Source organism: Conger conger, chromosome 8 (genome assembly GCF_963514075.1).
Source record: "Conger conger chromosome 8, fConCon1.1, whole genome shotgun sequence".
NCBI lineage: Eukaryota > Metazoa > Chordata > Actinopteri > Anguilliformes > Congridae > Conger > Conger conger.
Window position 1 is genome coordinate 40430929 of NC_083767.1, and position 19497 is coordinate 40450425.

General features: G+C 48.0%; 1 protein-coding gene across 7 annotated transcripts in view; it reads right to left on the reverse strand.

Moving 5' to 3' along the window:
- ppp1r12a (protein phosphatase 1, regulatory subunit 12A) overlaps positions 1-19497 on the reverse strand; it is an 80783-nt gene that overhangs the window by 18098 nt on the left and 43188 nt on the right. For 2 of the 7 annotated variants that reach the window (XR_009709348.1, XM_061251196.1), the window contains exons 4-17: positions 18229-18388; positions 16613-16757; positions 15779-15853; positions 15475-15563; positions 14826-14989; positions 13249-13373; positions 10246-10467; positions 9696-9790; positions 7240-7356; positions 5466-5618; positions 4741-4938; positions 4134-4253; positions 2858-2948; positions 762-944 (exon numbers count right to left, since the gene is read on the reverse strand). Coding sequence is in view for 2 of the 7 variants with exons in the window: in XM_061251196.1 (XP_061107180.1) it covers positions 762-944; positions 2858-2948; positions 4134-4253; positions 4741-4938; positions 5466-5618; positions 7240-7356; positions 9696-9790; positions 10246-10467; positions 13249-13373; positions 14826-14989; positions 15475-15563; positions 15779-15853; positions 16613-16757; positions 18229-18388 (1937 nt within the window). In the remaining 5 variants the exon portion in view is untranslated. The remainder of the gene's footprint in view (positions 1-761; positions 945-2857; positions 2949-4133; positions 4254-4740; positions 4939-5465; positions 5619-7239; positions 7357-9695; positions 9791-10245; positions 10468-13248; positions 13374-14825; positions 14990-15474; positions 15564-15778; positions 15854-16612; positions 16758-18228; positions 18389-19497) is intronic. The other 5 variants (XR_009709351.1, XR_009709350.1, XR_009709349.1 and 2 more) reach the window with 5 other exon arrangements.

Genomic DNA, 19497 nt, shown 5'->3' on the forward strand with positions numbered 1-19497 from the left:
TTTCGTTTGGAGCAGCATACCGGTAGGCTATCAAAAGATTTTCGCTTTGGTTTGGGATTTAATTTACTTTTGGACTGTTTGATTCTATTGCTAAATGTTGGGACTGATGGGCACTGAAATCTGGGGGGTATTTGATGGTTCACTGTTAAGTTTTATGTAGTTGAAAGAGTGTTGGGATTTCCACCCGTCTGTTTATTGTGAGCCAAGGCAGCCACTTTCATTAATTCATTGAACGTGCACTGTGCTGTAAATACATGGACACCTTATTGCGTAGCCAAGTAGCCTAAATTGAGTTAATTTTTTATTTTGCCTGATTTACTTTTTATTAAATTCGTAGGCTGGAATGCCTCACGGCAACAATTGTGTTTAAATGTATACTGCTTCAGCCTTTGGCAAGCTACTTAGAAGGGGGCGGCAAGCGACTGGTAGCTTGTGAGCAACGTGTTGGAGATCCATGGTGTAGGACAACGACTTTGCATTTGCAACAGTATTAAACCAACCAACAATATAAAATATTAAGAAGAGCTCTTTTATTTCATTGAGTTAAATCGAAACAATGTCTTCTAGTGCTCATGGACTGATAGCCCTACTGGTAGGCAATATTACCCTGGCTTGTATTTGGGAGCTGGCCTTTATTTGTCCGAATCGGCCACGCCCCCAGCTATTATCCGAGGCCCGGCTTCTAATAGAATCCCGGACACAATTTGAGGATTTACTGCGTGCATATACCAGTAAGAGCAATAAAAATGGCGGGCACTGACCTCCTCAAAGCGGTAGCGTGACCGGTAGTCATCCTCCTTGGTCTGCGCCTCTTTCTTCTCCTCCTGCTTCTCCTTGTCCTCCTTCTCCTTCTCCTCCTTTTCCTTCTCCTCCTCCCGCGTCCGAGCCGGGCGGCTCCGCCCGATGGTCTTCTCGGCCTCCTGGAGGTCGGTCAAGGTCACGCCCTGCAAGGTCACACAGAGGGCGACAGCTTTAGAGGGGTCGGGAGCAAGCGAGCCAAAAACGGGGTTTGTTTATGAAGCTCAGTTCGTGCCACCCGTCAATGGTAGCAATAAGCCCATGTAAAGTCAATGGGTGATGTCACAGTCACCAAGTGATTTTTCAACTGTCCTTGATCGTGAGAGAGAGAGAGAGAGAGAGAGAGAGAGAGAGAGAGAGAGAGAGAGAGAGAGAGAGAGAGAGAGAGAAGGCCGAAGACCACAGAGGGCCATTAATATGCTAATCAGCTGCCGCACAAAAGCTACACGCCAGGTTCCATTGTACATCAACGCAGGCTTTAGTGGTATTGTACCTTAGTTCCAACAAAGATGGCAATCATCCACTACTTCTATAGAAAAGTGCTGTTTTAAAGTGGTGGCAGGAATTCATCTAAAAAGCTTTTGTTCAAACTGAACAAATTGCTGAAATTAACAATTTTAAGAAGTATATTACCATTTGATACCTCTGATGTAGTGTCTGTCCCCACTGTGATAATATGAATTAATTTCAGTTTGGTTTTATTTCTAGTTAGCCAGCAAATGCCAATAATGTAATAATGTAACTATACAACTCGGTCCATTCAGGCATTCTGGACAGTTATGAATTGAATTTGACTTGACAGACAAAGTTCAACATCAACATCAAGCTCAATCCAAGTACAGAATGTCACATACTAGATCAATTCATAGCACATTCCTAGTGTAAGATAAAAAAAATAAATAAAAAAAAACCTTCCCTCAATGAGGAGGTTTGTATACCTCTGGTTTATCTGACTTGTGCATGTGTGTATGTGACTATGTCTACGATGACACTAAGAGCGGATACAACAGGACTTGGACTACAGAGACAGCCCGATCCTACAGAGACATCTGGAGGACATCAGCTGAAATTCACGCTGACAGCCTGACACAGTCATGTACGGCAATAAAACTGAGGGGGGATATTTCATTGGATGTAACAATCATTTGTCCATCTTATTTATGCAGGCTTTGAACTTAGCCTGCGTGTTTGGCACTTCAAGTTAACTCCCATTAGACAATGACGTTGACAAAATGCTTGCAATTTGTCTAAAACGAGTGCCCATTAAGCAAATTTTATTATGTGTTGACAGATTTGAGGAGGCAAGAGACCTCAGAACACATCTGGATGTTCAGCTTTCTTTATTACAAAAAAACAAACAAATAAAAATAAAAAAGGAAAGCACATTTCTCCGCTTCTTTGCCAAGAGCTCTGAAAAAGCGCAAAGATGGAAAAACACAGGGCCGCTTTTCGCATCCAGTAAACATGCATAATCCACACAATAAAAGAACATGTAATCTAATAACTGGATTGGCCGAGATCAGGCTGCGCTGCGCAGCCATTGGATGGTGCCTGGGAATGGTTACCCTGCGGGGGGGGAACTGCCCAATCTCCAGCCGCTTATAAACAAACAGCCATTTCCCCGTAAAAGGTCTGCAGCGCACTGGAAACGGTATGTGCTCATGGAAGATGTAGCGCTGAGACATGACGGGTACTGCCTGCAGACAGTGACGGCCGTTATTCTGATCTGAGGACGCACACGACGACGGGCAAGGAGAAGGAACGAGGGAGGGAGGGGAGAGGTGAAAAGAGGGGAGGAGAGAGGAAGAGTAGGGGACAAAGTGGTGGCAGAGAGAGAAAGACTCAAAACAAGTTCTGGACTAGCATACGAAGCAGTGGTCACCAACACTGTTCCTGGAGATTTACCGCCCTGCAGGTTTCCTTTGCAACCCTAATTTGGCTCACCCGACTCCATTAATTAGCAGTACAGTAGGTTGTGGAAGAGTTGGATCATGAGTAGAGGTGTTAGGGAGGAAAGAGGAGTGGGGGAGGGGTCGGGGGAGGGTTTTGGGGGTTTTACCTGGGTGGACCTCCGGGACTGCCTCGCCTGGCGGGACCGGGCTTTCCTCTGGGACTCGGACTCTTCGTCCCGGACGGGAGTGAGGTACGATCTGCCCCCAAAAAAAGACAAACACAGGTGAGCTATGCCTTTAAGGATGTATCCCAAAAAAAGACAAACACAGGTGAGCTATGCCTTTAAGGATGTATCCCAAAAAAAGACAAACACAGGTGAGCTATGCCTTTAAGGATGTATCCCAAAAAAAGACAAACACAGGTGAACTATGCCTTTAAGGATTCATCCCAAAAAAAGACAGACACAGGTGAACTACGCCTTTAAGGATTTATCCCCAAAACCCAGAGTTATTAAATGCTCTTCCTATCCACAGACTAAATGCTCTCACTGCCAACAAAAATACACATAACAAGGTAAAGCGTTTTCATCAGAATCAAAAGCGTGACACATGCGCACACACAGACACGCACATACACCATCTATCCTCAGATAACACCTTCGTAACCCAGGGGCTGTATTTTAAACCTTCCACTGTCACAAGAATGTGATTGGCTTAAATCTAAAAGACGGCATGTTCTGAAGAGACTGAGTTCAAAACCAAAGCTGTAAAACTCTGCCTACAGCTCATCCTCAGACAAAACAAATAATCAAAAACAGCAAATATTTACCGGTGAAGTCTGGTACCTGACCCAGAAGCAGTAAACAAGCTTAAACTAATGACCCCAAAACACTTTCCTTCAGTTCCCAAAAGTTTCACAGGTCGGGAACAAACCATATTTCACACCATATTAAGTGTCATATTAATGGCCTTGCAAAAGCGTGTCAGGTTTTGCAAGAGCCCTTATATGGACAATCTGCAATCAAAAGCTCAAAATAATTCCAAAGCAGGTGGCTTGCTTCACCAGTGACCATGAGAAATTCATTACAGGGCCAGATATGAAATAGCTAGCAAATGTACACAAGGGCGCTTCGTGCAATCTACATATACATCAAAGGGGTAAGTCAGCAGTACCCGGGATAACCTAAGTTATTTATGAACAAGGGCCACGCTGGTGTACATTACTTTAGATGTTGTTGTTGGAACTGTGCCCGTATCAAAGTGAAACCAGATTTTGTATGTATGTTTATATGTGTAGTATGTGTGGGTTTTGGTGTAGGCCTGAGAATCTGTGTGTGCGTTCATTCATGGGAGCGTGTGTGTGTGCGCCTGTGTGTGTGCGCGCATGTGTGTGCGTGTCTGTATGCCTCAGTGTGTGTGTGTGCGTGTGTGTCTTCCTCTAACCTGCGCCTCTCTCCCGGTACAGTGCTGCTGGTGGACGTAGTGGTGGTGGTAGAAGCTGTATTTACAACTGTAGGAATAACAGCAGCAGACTCCTTCTCCGCACTGTCATCTGACCAGAACCTGCGTGAAACACAGACCACAGAGATGCATAAGAACTGGAGACAGCTTCCGCTTAGCACTTCCATGGGTTCCTATAGGAGTGGCTCAATGGCGCATGAAGCCATTTCATGGAGGCGGTCATGTTTGACTCTGGGTTTTTTTTGTTTTTTGTTTTTTTTGCAACACTAGCTACTTGAACATGAAAGGATAAATAGGAAGCAGAAAAATCATCTGGGTGCCACAGGGGAAAATATAGGAACACTTTACTTGAACCCCTCGCAATAAGGCTGACATAACACTGTCATACACATGACATAACAAGCTGTCACAAAATAGAATAGCATAACAGATGATGTCAGGTTATGTCATATGACAGAATTTTAAACTGTACACTTTATGACAGTAACATTTGGGGTTCAAGTAAAGTGTTTTCAGATGGTTCAGCATATGGGAATGTGAGGATTGGAACCTGCAGCCCCCTGGGTGTCCTGGAGGAGACGCTGCGTACCTGCTGGAGATGCCGGAGGAGCCGGTGCGGGAGGAGGAGGTGGTGGAGCCGGAGACAGGGCCCGAGCCGGACAGCAGGCTCCGGTGGCCAGACGGCGAGGTAACTGAGGAGGAGGTGGTGGTGGTGGTAGAGGAGGTGGGAGTGGAGGAGGTGACACCCGAGCCAAGGGCGTCGTCGAACCTCCTGCCAAAAGACCCGCTGGGGAGGCACAAGACGGCGGTCAGAGAGAGGGAGCGAGATGGGGGAGGGAGGGAGAGAGGGAGGGAGGGAGGAGAGAGGAAAAGTATGGGACAAAGGACGTGGCAGAGAGAGAAACGCATATATACTCGAACACATTAACACGTTGAAAAAAACCCAATAACAAAGCAGGTGTTCACATCAAAATAAGTGTTGCTTAAAAGAAACGCATTGGGCTGGTTTCCCAGACAGAGTCAGAGTCCTAGACTAAAAACTATTTTCAATGGATAGTCAATAATCATTTTTCTTTTAATCTAGTTCTACGATTAATCCACGGCTGTTTTCGAAACCGCACACTTGGCGCACTGCTCACACTACATTTAAATGAAAATCAGGCTGAAATGTAGTATTAGTATTCTAGCACTGTATGCGGTTCTGAATACAGCCCCGTATCTCAGAAACCGGCCCATCACGTATAAAAAGTAAATTTAAAAACAAAAGAGCTGAGCGTGTGGCACAAGAGCTAGCAGATGCAGGTGCGCCGGTACCTTCTATAGATGCTGTAAGACTGGTAGTGGGATGAGGGCGATTGCCACGGTTTAGTGTTACAGGCGTTAGGGTCCAGGCTGGAGGCGGAGGAGGACTTTGTCGGAACGTCTCTAGCGCTGCTGCTCCGCCCTATTGCTAGCGAGTGGGACGGGCTGGCATGCGCAGCAGGCGAGAGAAGCGTGTTAACACACACACACACACACGCGCGCGCACACACACACACACGTGTGCACACAAACACGCTTGCACATATACACACACAAGCGCACACGCGCAAACTGAACACACACAAAGGACAAAGGCAAAACTACTCCGGCCGCTTGGGTCCTGCCCTCATTTCCTGTTTCCTGTTTCCTGCTGGCTGCCGTGGCGATGTGAACAGTGAGGATCTGGGTGGGGCCTATAAGAGCCTTACGCTATGCGGGCGATCAGCTTTTTGTACATCGGTTCTTATCAAGTACACTGCAAAAACCATAAAAGAAGTCAATCTGAAGTGCTTGTATTTGAACTTACAATTTGTATTTCAATAACTTTTTTGCTAAATAGGACAAAATTCCTGCCAATGAGGTGAGACAGTTTTCACACATTTCATGATTTGCCAATGGAGTAAGAAAATTTCACTTGCCAAGCCAACAGTAACTTAAAAGCTAATATTTTGTCCTTGGGAGGAAAAATATAAGCTATTAAGTCTCATTACAAGACTAAAATACTTGATAAGACTTTTTGCAGTGCATTCAATCTTTATTACTTGGTAAATAATATCCATGATGACTTTCACTTAACTTTGCAAATTTAGCAGTGGAAGGTTCAGGAACTTTAGCTAGCTTCATTTACAACAAGTATCAGCAGGGATCATCAATTCTGGCCCTAGCAGTCCAAATGCAGCCCTGTTTTTTCCTTTCCTCCAGGGTAATTAGTGCTACTGATTGGCCAGACACTCAGGTAAGGGTAAAACCAGCAGTACTCGAGGACTGTTGTGTGCTGATCTTTGGTCTACAGTCCAGCGGGGAGCACAGGAGTTTTAATCAAAATGAGGCAGGAGCCAGGACAGACACAGGAGAGACACACGACACAATGAAACAGATGCGTTTTGCTCCTGGGCAAAGCATCTCCGGTTCATACACTCCGGTACGAACCTACGGTGACGCAAGCACTTAGCATGCACACACATGTGGTTCTGACTAAAGACAAATTCAAAAATAAAAAAGTGCAATTTGGCAGGTGGTACTGAAATTAATGAGTGGTTAGCATTGTGTTATTTTGATTTGTGAAAACGCATGGCCTGAAATGACATGAGGCGTGATTCTAAACTGAAATGACCGGGAAGCAGTGATGGCAATGTATGGCATGCCACTGAAGACTCGTCGGAAACAATGGTGGGCCTCCACTAGTCGAAACAGCCCCCCTGTGTGTTTGTGTGTGTGTGTATGTGTGTGTGCGTGTAAGTGAGTGTGAGAGACAGTGAGAGAGCAAGTGTGTGTGTGTGTAAGTGAGGATGTGTGCGCAAGTGTGAGAAAGAGAATGAATGAGTGAGTGAGTGAGTGTGTGAGCGAGTGTGTGAGTGTGTGAGTGAGTGTGTATATGTGCATGTGTAAGTGAGGGTGTGTGTGTGCAAGTATGAGAGAATGTGTGTGTGTGTGTGTGTGTGTGTGTGTGTGAGAGTGAGTGAGTGAGTGAGTGAATGAGTGCGTGTGGATATGTATGAGTGTGCGAGTACGTGTCTGCGCCTGAATGTGAGTGTGGGCATGTGTAGATCCAGGATCAGAACCGAACCTGCGCTGGTATCCGGAGGTTCTGTTCTGGGAGGCGGACCCGTCTGTGTTCTTGGCGTCGTCGTCCCAGCGCCTCCTGGTGTAGGAGCCGCTGCGCACCAGACTGGCAGCGGAGTCCCTGAGACCATTACAATGCACCATTACATTACAATGCATTTCAAATTGCACTGTACATTACATTACAATGTAGCTACTCAGCTGACACTTTTATCCAAAGCGACTTCGTTGATTAGACTGAGCAGAGTCCAATCCCCCCTGGAGCAATGTGAGGTTAAGGGTTCGCTCAAGGGGCCAACGGTTGTGAATCACCAACCTTCCGGGTTCTAGTCACGTACTTCAACCACTACGCTACAGGCGGCCGTGCGATCTACAAACAGATCTCTCCCTTGTTCCTCCTGTTCCCAGAGTCTAAACCTGCACCGTAAGGCTAAGCGATAGCGGCCTTCGATAGATCTACGGCAGGGGTCGGCAACCCTGGTCCTGGAGAGCCGCAGGGTGTGCTGGCTTTCGTCTCCACCTTAAAATAAGCAAGCGACTCAGACCCAAGAAACCAGGTGAGGTGAGTTAACCGTGTAATCAACGGCTTTCATTGATCAATTAACGCCAAGCAACAACGAAAGCCAGCACACCCTGCGGCTCTCCAGGACCAGGGTTGCCGACCCCTGATCTACGGTCTCCGTTCAATGATTTATAACCATAATATACAATAGCAACAAGGCTCCAAATGACACTTCCAACCGGTCCTCCTGTTAACTGAGACTAAAGTCAAGCTTGAAGCTAATGCTAACGAGGTAATGTAAAACCAGCAGAGGTGGAAAATCCAGGTTCAGGTTCAGAAAGTCCAGAAAGTCCTCCCCAGGATTTTGTTCCAATCACCATTAATTGCTTATTAGCACGATCATTCGACCATGAGGCAGAACTGGGCCGGGTTCACGGTGGGAGAAACACAAGGAAGGAATTTTACTTTCTGACAACTTGACTTTAATCCCTGGGGACCACAATCTATACAATCGCACCTGGGCTGTAGACCCAGGTCTCCATCCCCCGTTCTCCCCAGGCTAAACGCACGACTTAACAGAAAGAGATAACGGCTCCGGGAGCAATTACGGGTCTCCGCTCAGCGACGGGCTGGGATCCTCATCCTCGACTAACGAGAGTAACGGGAGCGCACCTCCTCCATTAACTTCTGCGGCGTAACGATTTGTGCTCCTGCTGAAATCAATGAAAATGGCCAACTGGCTCCCTGAAACGCATTACCTTTTTTTTTTTTTTTAAGTCGTGAAGTTAAATTTGCCACTGAGACACCGAGCAGCTGATTTTATCTAATAGCTTAACCCTTTGAGAGACGCAAGTCTTTGCTCAAGATTGCGTTAATTTAAGACTTTCAAAATAAACAACATTAAAAGCAAAAATATCTAAAGTATTTTTTATGGACCCCACAAAAACAAACTACTGAACCCAAAGCAAGCGTCAATAGTTGGAGGTTGTGCATTACCTCAGTCAGAAATGGGAATAACCTCATGTTCCTCCTATTTATTGTCCCAAGGGGTATTATCATTCTCGAACGGAGCCAAGCTCTGTCTCACCCCCCGAGGCCAACAGTGCAATACTAGTCCCAGAAGTGCGGGAAGATTTGCCACGGCGGAGGTCTGGAACCCAAGCCCGGTTACAATAATGCACTTTGACACAGCGCTGATGTCGTACAGCACCGGTGTGTGCGAGTCTGCCTCTGAAGACATGATTTCCCCTGGAGTTTCCCCTTTAATCCGCCCGTCACGGCGATGTTTATTCGCCATTCGCAAGAGTCTGCAATGCGAGTGAATGGCAGTCTGAGCCCACAGACCCATGCACACGGTGCTCGGCCGTAGACGGATGCCAAGATCGGCTCTGTACATTACGCCCAGCTTCTACTTTTACAGCAAGTTCATTATCTCAATTACAACCCCTTCAGCTTGCTGTGATAGACCCCTTATTACATTTCTGCTACATCCATTCTGCCCCTGCTTTACACTAGGCTGGCCAGTGGCAGATGGGCTCCCGGTCTATAGCCAGGTTCCTCCTGAAAACTCTTCTCATCAGTGAGTTTGTTCTCACTGCCATTTGAGGGTTTCTCTCCCCACTGGGGACTTGTGCTTGCTCTTTGGGGGTTCAGACCTGGTTTTTACTTGTTTTCTGCTACTCTGTAAAGCATCGTTGTGACCCGTTTTCTGTAAAAATGTGCCAGACAGATAAAATTTGATAGGATTTAATTAGATTCTGGCTTTGTGAAAGCCATTTTTTGGTGGGATTATCTCATCCTAAACCAGTCTGAGCTTTTATCACGAGCTGGCTCTGGGGGAGATTAGCTGATCCTGGATCAGTGTGAGGGGACGCTGTGTAACACCGGGTGTATCTCCCAGGCTTGGGGTTCCCCGAAAGGGGGGTGGCGGTTCTGGGCTGTGTGCCCCTCGTACGCACCTGTTCTCCTTTTCGTCTACGTCTGAGGTGCTAGCGAACCTCCGGGACGGGATGGTGGGAGCCACATAGGCCAGTCGCGTGTTCTTCTCCTTCTCCTGAAGAACACAACACAGAATTTAACAAAAAGCTCTACCTCTATAGGCAAAATCTAAGAAATATGTCACTCAAAAAGGAATTCAGTCATTTTTGTGAGTGTCATAACCCGCTGTTTTAGGCTTAGACGCAAATTAAACTTAAATATTTAGACTTAAAATGTTACTTCTTTTACCATTTTGCATTTAAACCAATTAAAATAAAACATTTCAAGCAAACAGTAACTTACAGTAAAACAAGCTAATATTTTCTAAATGTCTCAAGTCTTAAGACTCCTTAGCAGGACTAAACATTCTTGTAAAGACTTTGTTTGCAGTGTAGCGACTAATTTCCTCAGGGAGTTTGGTGGACTGTACATAATATTACATCCAAAATAAAAACATTTCCGGTTCTGAGAATAACGGGATGGATGTCATTGACTGTTTATTTTTCGTATAACCCTGGACACCCCTCTGACCTTGTCCTTGTCCTTGTTGTCCAGGCTGGAGGACAGGCGGGGGCTGGAGGCAGAGCGCATCACGCCGGACGGGCCCTTCTCCTTCTGCGCCTCCTTGGTGGCGGTGATCTCGGGCAGGGCCCCGTAGCTGCCCGTCTTCCGCAGGCCCAGGCGCCAGGAGGCCGGGGACTCGTCCTTGCGGTCCTCTTCCTTCGGGGACACCTTTCCGCTGGGGGGGGCCTGCTGAGGACAGGGCGGAAGAGTTACTTAGCTGATGCTTTTTATACAAAGTAACTTACAGTTGATTAGACTAAGCAGGGGGCCAATCCCCCCCCAGGAGCAATGTGGGGTTAAGGGCCTTGCTGAAGGGCCCAACAGCCCAATCTCATTGGGGTTACACCGTGGCTTGAACCACCAGGCTCTTCAAGGTCCCAGTCAAGCAACTTGGCCATGAGCTGCCCCAGCAGGACAAGGGCAGGGGCATTGTTGAGTTCTGGTGGCAGAATGAGGGGGCATAAATGGAAATGAGCTAAATAAATACATTTTTGCATTGCGTGTGGGGGAGGTAATTGAATGAATACGGTTAGCCTCTATGCAGACAAATACAGGACATATGTCTGAAGGTCTTCATGTTAGCACTGCTAACAGTGTAAGGGCACATTGCAAAACTGACACTGAAAACAGACAACACGAAAACATTCATATTTTCACACAGAGAAGCATTAACGTACCGCAAAAGCACACAAACCAGCGTATTAATGAAACGGTCAATGAGATTCCGGTCAGCGTGTTAATCCGACCATGCAGAACACCGGTGAGCAGAAAGGCGGTCCGGTTAGTGCAGTCTTGGGGGAGGTAAGGGCGGTCGAAACGGTTAAGGTCATCATGACAGGGCGGGATGGGGGGCTTTGGGGAGGGGAAGGGGAGGAACTCAGGGGCACACCAATGTCTCACCATCGGTTTTTTGGGCAAAAGAGAAATGCCAGTTTTGCGCAAGCCCTGACGCCACAGTGTAGGGTCGTTTGGCCCCGTCCCGGCCACCGCGAGAGGAGCAACACATTCAGACTAAACCAATCGAGACAAGACCAGGGGTGAGAGGGGCATGGAGACAGAACAGGACAGGACAACAAGAAGAGAGCAGCAGCAGAGATACAACACACTCCAAGGGACAGAGAAAGGAGAGATGGGAGAAAGGAGGGATGGAAGAAAGGAGGGATGGGAGCAAGTGGGATTGGAGAGGAGGACTGAAGGGAAGCAGCTTTGGCCCACGAACACACTACACAATCTTTGCATAAGGAAGGTGCTGGTTGAACTGCAGTCGGGTCATAACTGGAACCTGCTTAACCACGATTACTGTATTTGTGCTGGAATCAGACTTGGGTCAAATGCGTACTTGCTTCGGATTCAAATACTTTTCTATGCTTTACTGAGCTTGCTGCTGTATTGGAACCTATGAAATACTCTAACATTCTGGTCCTCTTGGTTGGCTCATTTGCACCAGGCAAGATCAATCGAGCATAGAAACTTCTTTGAATGCGAAACTATTACATATCTGTCACGTTCTCTTCTGAATAGTAGAGCTCAGCTGTTCCAGGTTGCTGTGGGTGTCATAGCCGGCTGTCGTAGACCCAACCATCTGGAGTAAAAAGCCATTAACCAGTTGATATCGACAGACGACTTCGACAGTTGCCCGGAAGTATTCGAGCTACACTAAGCCAACTCTGGATTTAGAGGAGTCTATTGCTGCATTTGTGTTGGAATGTCAACACTCAGAGCCCACAATCTCCAGTACTGAACCAGTAAGATGGAACTAAAGGCTTTGGTTGTCACGTGTGCACTCGACTTCAGACAGGGACACACATTTAGCCCCGTTCCCCTGTGGAAATAAAAGGCAGTTATATTGCGTCCCGTAGGAAATGCAGACGACGCGCGCTTCTCTGACGCACGAGAGCTCACTGCAATCAGCCGCAAATGGGACGTGGCTCACTGCCATCAGGAAGTGCAATCAGGGGAATGAGGCTAAAAACGACCGTTTTAAGCAGCTTTCTCTTATAAGCCCTTCTTATCAGAAAAGGGCAGGATATTTTTTTTTTCCCGTGTAATTTCAGTTCCTTATATGGCTCTCTAAAAGCCAGGATGGTATTTTGTTGAGTACCCATAATAAGCACTCCTAACTACATTCACTTTGGTCATTTCCCGTGGCTGCAGTTCCCGGTTCCTCCCGCAGGTGGCAGCAGCAGCACAGGAACACTGCAGAATGGGCGCTGGGAAGGGGGGAATGTGATTGGCTGTAATCCCTGTTCTGACCTCCCTCACGGTTCCTGGAACACCAGCTCCTACAACAACTGCTGTCACCGTCAGTCTCACCACAACCCAATTAGTCTGCTTTACGTAACCGTGTGCCAAAGCGGTCTGACGGTTGGTAGCCACCAAAAAAAAAATTGTGTTTAGCATTGATATGATAATCAAAATATAATGTGACATGAACATACGTGTAATTTTGCCTACATGTCACACTAGTCTTCAGCAATGACCGGCATGGCAGATTTGAGCTACTGTCTCACGTCTCACCAGTATTCCTGGCCTTATGAATCGGTCAACAGAGGGGAAAGCAACACCACCACCAGAGGTCATTGCTTCACGACAATTCAGTAAGCCATTTTCTTTCTTTTTTCTGTCCCCTCCCGAAATCAAAGACGACCATCTTGCCACTGCGACATGTTCTGGACAGATCTAGGTAAAATAGGCACTTTTTTTTGGATTCAATGACTTTTCTGTGCTCGATTGATCTAGCCTGGTGCAACTGAGCAAACAAAGAGAGTCAGTATGTGGGGTTTGCACTTTTTGAGAGTATTTCATAGGTTCCAATGCACCAGACAAACACAGTAAAGCGTAGAAAGGCATTTGTATCCAAAACAATGACGTATCTGACCCAGGTTGAGCGTCTGCTTGGGGGTTGTTTGAATCGGTGATGGCCAGAGACTGACTCGGGCTGACCGGGGAGGGGCAGGGCCATGGCCGTACCTTCTTGACGGGCGACGAGGGGGTCACCTGGTTGGTGGGGCTGGTCGGGGAGGAGACTGTGACGCTGGGCGGGGCCGGAGTCGTGCTGTTGGAGCTGCTCGTGGGCGCAGAGGGCTTGTTCTTCTCTGGAAAAGGCAGAGACACACACACACACGTCAACACATACCGGAGACACACATGCATACATCACGTGTACCGGAGACACACACGTCAAAACGTACCAGACACACACACACACGTCATACGTCAACACATACCGGAGAGACACACGCATACATCACGCGTACCAAAGACACACACACACACACGTAATACACGCACTTGAAAGGACACCGCATTTTATATGTGCTCCTCCAAAAGGGCATCTACAACAGGGATCATCAACTCTGTCCCTTGAACCCAGATCCAGCCCTGGTTCTTGTTTCTCCTAGGTAATTAGTGCTACTGATTGGCCAAGACAGTCTTCACACCTGCTACCCAGGTAAAGGGAGGGAGGAAAACCTGCAGTTCTCAGCCCTCAAGGATCGCAAGTTGCGGATCCATGCTCTACAAGAACGAAAAACCCAGGGGGAGCGCTTGGGCCGGACAAACCGTCCTGTAAGGACCGCAGACTTTAAAGCTGTTCGGCCACCCAATACTTCCGCTCCCAGGGGTTCATCTTCAGCTGGGAAACACGCACACGTCATGGAAACAAGTAGCACGCAATCCAATTTTCAAAACCACACACCCACGCACGTCCACTCACTCGCTCCTCGCAAAACATTTACCATCACAACACAGCCTGGGCTGGATCCAGAGGTCAGCTGCTTAAATGCATTTAAAATGCGCACAGGACATGTTGCAGTGGACGTTTCTGATAGAACCCCCCCAAATGTGGAGCAGGGACTGAAGTAAAAAGAGCTGTTTTCCGGGTTTTACTCTGCGCAGTTACCCAGCTAACTCCGTAATCCTGCTTGGTGAAACAGGCCCTGGTATCTAAACTCCTGGATCTCCTCAACCCTCCCTCCGTTCGCCTTGTGACCAGGATATTGGGGACACGCTGCTCTGCGGTTTTTGGGTTCGGAGCTAAAGTTAGCTTATGCAGGAGGACAGAAGGCAGCAGACCCGTTGGGAGGGCCCGGCTTCCTTTATTCCTCATTTTCACATCTGAACCATTTCATTTCTCTTCGCTCAAATCCCTGGAGAGATGACTTCCTTGTTTTCTATTGTTTTGGACTGAGCTTGATCTTGAGCTCTAGTTCCCATCTCACCTTTTTCCCTTCCTCTTTGCAACCGCATGCTTTTCCCTTGGCTGACAGTCTCTCGTGTGGAAGAAAGGCAGCCTCAATGCCCAGGAGATACCAGCGATGATAGATGGATATGTTTTACCGGAAACATCTCGCTCGCTCAAGGTCCCAGCAGCTGTGCGGATCTTATTGTGGCTACGTCAGGGCTTGAACCACCAACCTTGCGACTCCCAGTCATGCACCTCAGCCACTGGGCTGAAACCCAGAAACTGACACTGCCCATTATTCTAAAGCATTATACCACACTGGCCACCCGTTCTGTGATATCTGATGCCTTGCTTCTGTTCCTACCTGCTTCAGTCTCAGACTCAGAGTCCTCCTCCTCTTCCTCCTCGCTGGAGCAGCTCGACTCGTCCTTCTTCCCTTCCTCTTCCTCCTCTTCGTCCGCCTTCTCCTGCTCCAGGGACTCAATCCTGGGAGCCACCTTCTCCGGCACCAGTAGGACAGTGTCCTCACTGGAAGAGTAAATTCAGTTAGGTTACACAACACTGTCCTCACTGGAAGAGTAAATTCAGTTAGGTTACACAACACTGTCCTCACTGGAAGAGTAAATTCAGGTAGGTTACACAACACTGTCCTCACTGGAAGAGTAAATTCAGTTAAGTTACACAACACTGTTGTGTAACTTAACAGCGGGCCAGTACCTGAACCCAGAACCTCATTCTTGCGTGAACACATTACCAATCACTGTGCCACCATGCCACCTAGGGTTTAACTGCCACGCAGGTCACACAGCAACAGAATGGTACAGGGGCTAGGGGGAGGAAGGCCTTGCTCTAATCCACCAAAAAAACTCAATACCACAACCTTTCGTGGGAAAACAAAACGTGGGAAGTTCACACATGCCCTGTGGCAGAACTGTGAAACTCATAACCTCAGCAATGCATGCAAGCCATGCCACCCTGCCGCCAAATTCGTCAACACCACGGTGCCAACTCGCCTCTTAACGGGCTTCTGTAATTGGTTGTTGTCCGATGTAGTCTTGGTTTCAATCAGAGGAGTCTTCACGTCCCGCTTCTCACTCAGGAGCTGGAAGACAGAGAACAGGTCTGTAACACCAGCTGCAGAATCTAGACAGGAGGCGGCCATTTTAGGACAGCTGTGACCTCACAAATGAAACAAGCAAGCACGTGTTGCTAAGGAGCAGAGGCTAGCTTTTTCTGCATAAATTAATTTTCAGGTTCCGTTTAATTCCCCCTGTCCAAGAGTTATATAATTTAAAAAAACAAAAACAAATGGTTTACCAGGGTTTGCTTCTTTTGTAGTTCTTCCAAGTAACCAAGAACATCTTCATCTGCTACATCAAAGGCAGTTTGGCCCTGAAAGAGAACACCTGCTATAACAAAACCATCTCCAGATAATACAGATAATCACATTCATGAGTCAAATTTCGCACCAGACCTGGGTGAAAGTCGTAAATTGCTTCGGATACAAATACTTTTCTACACTTTACTAAACTTGTCCGGTGTATTGGAACCTGCAAAATACTCTCAAAGTGCAAAACCCGGCCTTCTGGTCCTCTCGGTTGGCTCAATTGCACCAGGCATGATCAAACGAGCTCAGTTTTTTGAATGCAAAACAATCACATATCTGTGTCTGCTTAACACACAGAACAATCCAAAACCAACAGGGCTGTGTGGTACAGGGAGGACAGGGCTTGGTGGTACAGGGAGGACAGGGCTTAGTGGTACAGGGAGGACAGGGCTTAGTGGTACAGGGAGGACAGGGCTTGGTGGTACAGGGAGGACAGGGCTTGGTGGTACAGGGTGGACAGGGAGGATGGTACAGGAAGGACAGGGCTTGGTGGTACAGGGAGGACAGGGCTTGGTGGTACAGGGTGGACAGGGAGGACAGGGCTTGGTGGTACAGGGAGGACAGGGCTTGGTGGTACAGGGAGGACAGGGCTTGGTGGTACAGGGAGGACAGGGCTTGGTGGTACAGGGTGGACAGGGAGGATGGTACAGGAAGGACAGGGCTTGGTGGTACAGGGAGGACAGGGCTTGGTGGTACAGGGAGGACAGGGCTTGGTGGTACAGGGAGGACAGGATGGATGGTACAGGGAGGACAGGGGGACGTACCACTTTGTTGATGGCGTCCATGTCACACAGGTTGTCCACCAGGATGCGGCAGGACTCCTCCTTCCCCCAGTGCGCTGCCGCGTGGATGGGGGTCCAGCCATCAAAGTCTTTAATATTCACATCGTACCCCGCCTGGATTAAAAGCCTGGGCGGGCGACAGGAATAGCAGCAGGGAGGGATTTAGCAAATCTGCCGCTCCTGGATTCGGGCTGTTCAAATCCGGCAAAGTGAGGACTGCAGTTCCGAGTGCTGTAATCTCGCCTACGTCATATCAGACCTCTCACACACGCGGTGAAACGTACGCATGCACTGACACGCACACAGACCCACACAGCTGTGGGGCCCTTGAGCAAGGCCCTTAACCCCGCATTGCTCCGGGGGGGAGGGGGGGGGGGAGGGGGTTAGTCTCCTGCTTATACTAATCAACAGTAAGTCACTTTGGATAAAAGCATCATATAAATGACAAATAATTGTAATTGTAAATTGCAAAAACAATGCAATAACATCGAAAACATTTAATGTGTAAAGGCACGCAGGGACCATGCTTCAGAGTACCTTACAAATAGAGTGCTTTTAATTCAACAGTATTGCATTCAGTCCTGTCCAACTACACAGACACGATAATAAGGCCTTCTGGCTGGAGGCCCAGAGGAAGCGGGTAAGTCCCTAAAGTGTTCAGAGCCCAGGACAGGAGCAGAGTCCACTCCAGTCCCCCATACATTGAGAAGACTGGTAGTGTTGACTACAGTTCCCAGAGTCCAGACCCCTGGTAACGGTGACTACAGCTTGCACGTCTACTTACTTAACACCACTGAACCACTGAACCACTGATCTCATGTTTTGGATGAGCTTTGTGATTGTGTTAGGACCCCCTGCTCTGTGCCTGTACTACTCATTCTGGTGTTACTTCCCAGGTGCCTGGTGGGCCTTTGGCACAAGTGGGAGCACCTGTGTCCAGATGTTAATGTGCCAGTCTCCAGGCCTGAGGGAGGGCACTCCCCACATCTGTTGCCTTGGGGTTTGCATCAGACAACATTGCTTCTCCATACTGTTCACACATCCACTCACACACACACTACTGATGCAACGGACTTTCACACCCCACATTTGTCCTGTTTCTCTTGTTAACTGGCTATTTAAAAGAAATTTGACCTTGTTTTCTTTTTATATGCGTCAGTGCGCACTTCCCTTTCTGTCACAGGCAGCGAGCCGGGTCGTGACCATTGCGATCAGCGTTGAAGAGGGAGATGGGGCGGTGGTTTTTGGATGAAGAGACAGTGAGGAGCAGGGGCTGAGGGGTAGGGGGTAGGGGGGGGAGAGTTAGGGACGGGGGGTAGGGGTAGAGGGGAGAGTTAGGGATGGGGGGTCAGGGGTAGAAGGGAGAGTTAGGGATGGGGGGTGAGTTAGGGATGGGGGGTAGGGGTAGAGGGGAGAGAGTTAGTGATGGGGGTTCGGGGGTAGAGGGGAGAGTTAGGGATGGGGGTTCGGGGGTAGAGGGGAGAGTTAGGGATGGGGGGTGAGTTAGGGATGGGGGGTGAGTTAGGGATGGGGGGTAGGGGGGAGAGTTAGGGACGGGGGGTAGGGGTAGGGGGGAGAGTAGGGGGTAGGGGACTCACTTTAAAACTTCGGCGTAGCCCTTGGCGGCGGCGACGTGCATGGCGGTGCCTCCGGACTTGGTGTGGCGCACGTCGCTGATCTGACCGCTGTTCAGCCACTGCCGCGCGTCCCTCAGCATGATCCGCTCCTCCTCCTTACGCGCCGCCTCGATGTCCACGCCTGGGAGAGAGAGGGGAGCGGGGTTAGCATGGACACACACACTCAACACACACGCTCAACACACACACTCAACACACATGTTCCTACTCCTTACGCTTCCGCCTCGATGTCCAAGCCTGGGAGAGAGAGAGGAGCGGGGTGAGCATGGACACACACACTCAACACACATGCTCAACACACACACACACACGCTCCTCCTCCTTACGCGCCGCCTCGATGTCCACGCCTGGGAGAGAGAGCGAGAGAGAGCGAGAGAGCGTGGGAACATGGGCACACACACACTAAAATACATGCACACACATGCACAGAAATACACACACTACACAAGCACACACATACACTCACTCACACAGAAATACACACATCACACTCACAAACACACACGCACGCATGGACACACTACAATACATTCACGCACTAAACACACATGTACACACACAAACATACACACGTAGATACACCAACACACAAACACAATCACACACTGAAATAAACACACATGCACACACACCTCTTTTGTATTAACTCCTATTTTAACACTAGAGCTGCCAAACCAGAATAACTGGGTGTGAGGAACTAGGCAATCAATCAAGGGAAAATTAAAGAGCCCTTTCATAACATCTGAAACACAAAGCCAAACTATTACAATGCAATGAGATCTGTCATGTCCCATCTGATACAACAACAGGCCTGCAGCGTTTTATTCAAATTCCCAATGAAAAAAAATAAAACAAAAAGAAATGCCTGAAATCTTTCCGGTTGAAACAAATGACAGCAAATGACAAGTAGACTTTACTGAACATTTTTAAATGGCAGAAATTTCACCCTGGAATTTGATATTGCAGCAGGCAAATTTTATATAGTTTAGACAAAAAGGCCTCAACAACTCAATGCTTTCTGAAAATGTCAAGGAAATCAAGTTCAGAAGGAGTATTGACAACTGATGGCCTAACCTCATCTAAACCAAAACGCTGAGTAAATTTAGGCGACTCAAATTGAAGGGGGGTAGCAAAAAAGGTCTTAATGAAATTAAACAAAAAACTTTATGCCAGACAAGAGCAATGCAGTAGATAAAAAGAAAATGGAGTATCGCCTCAGATAGGACACAC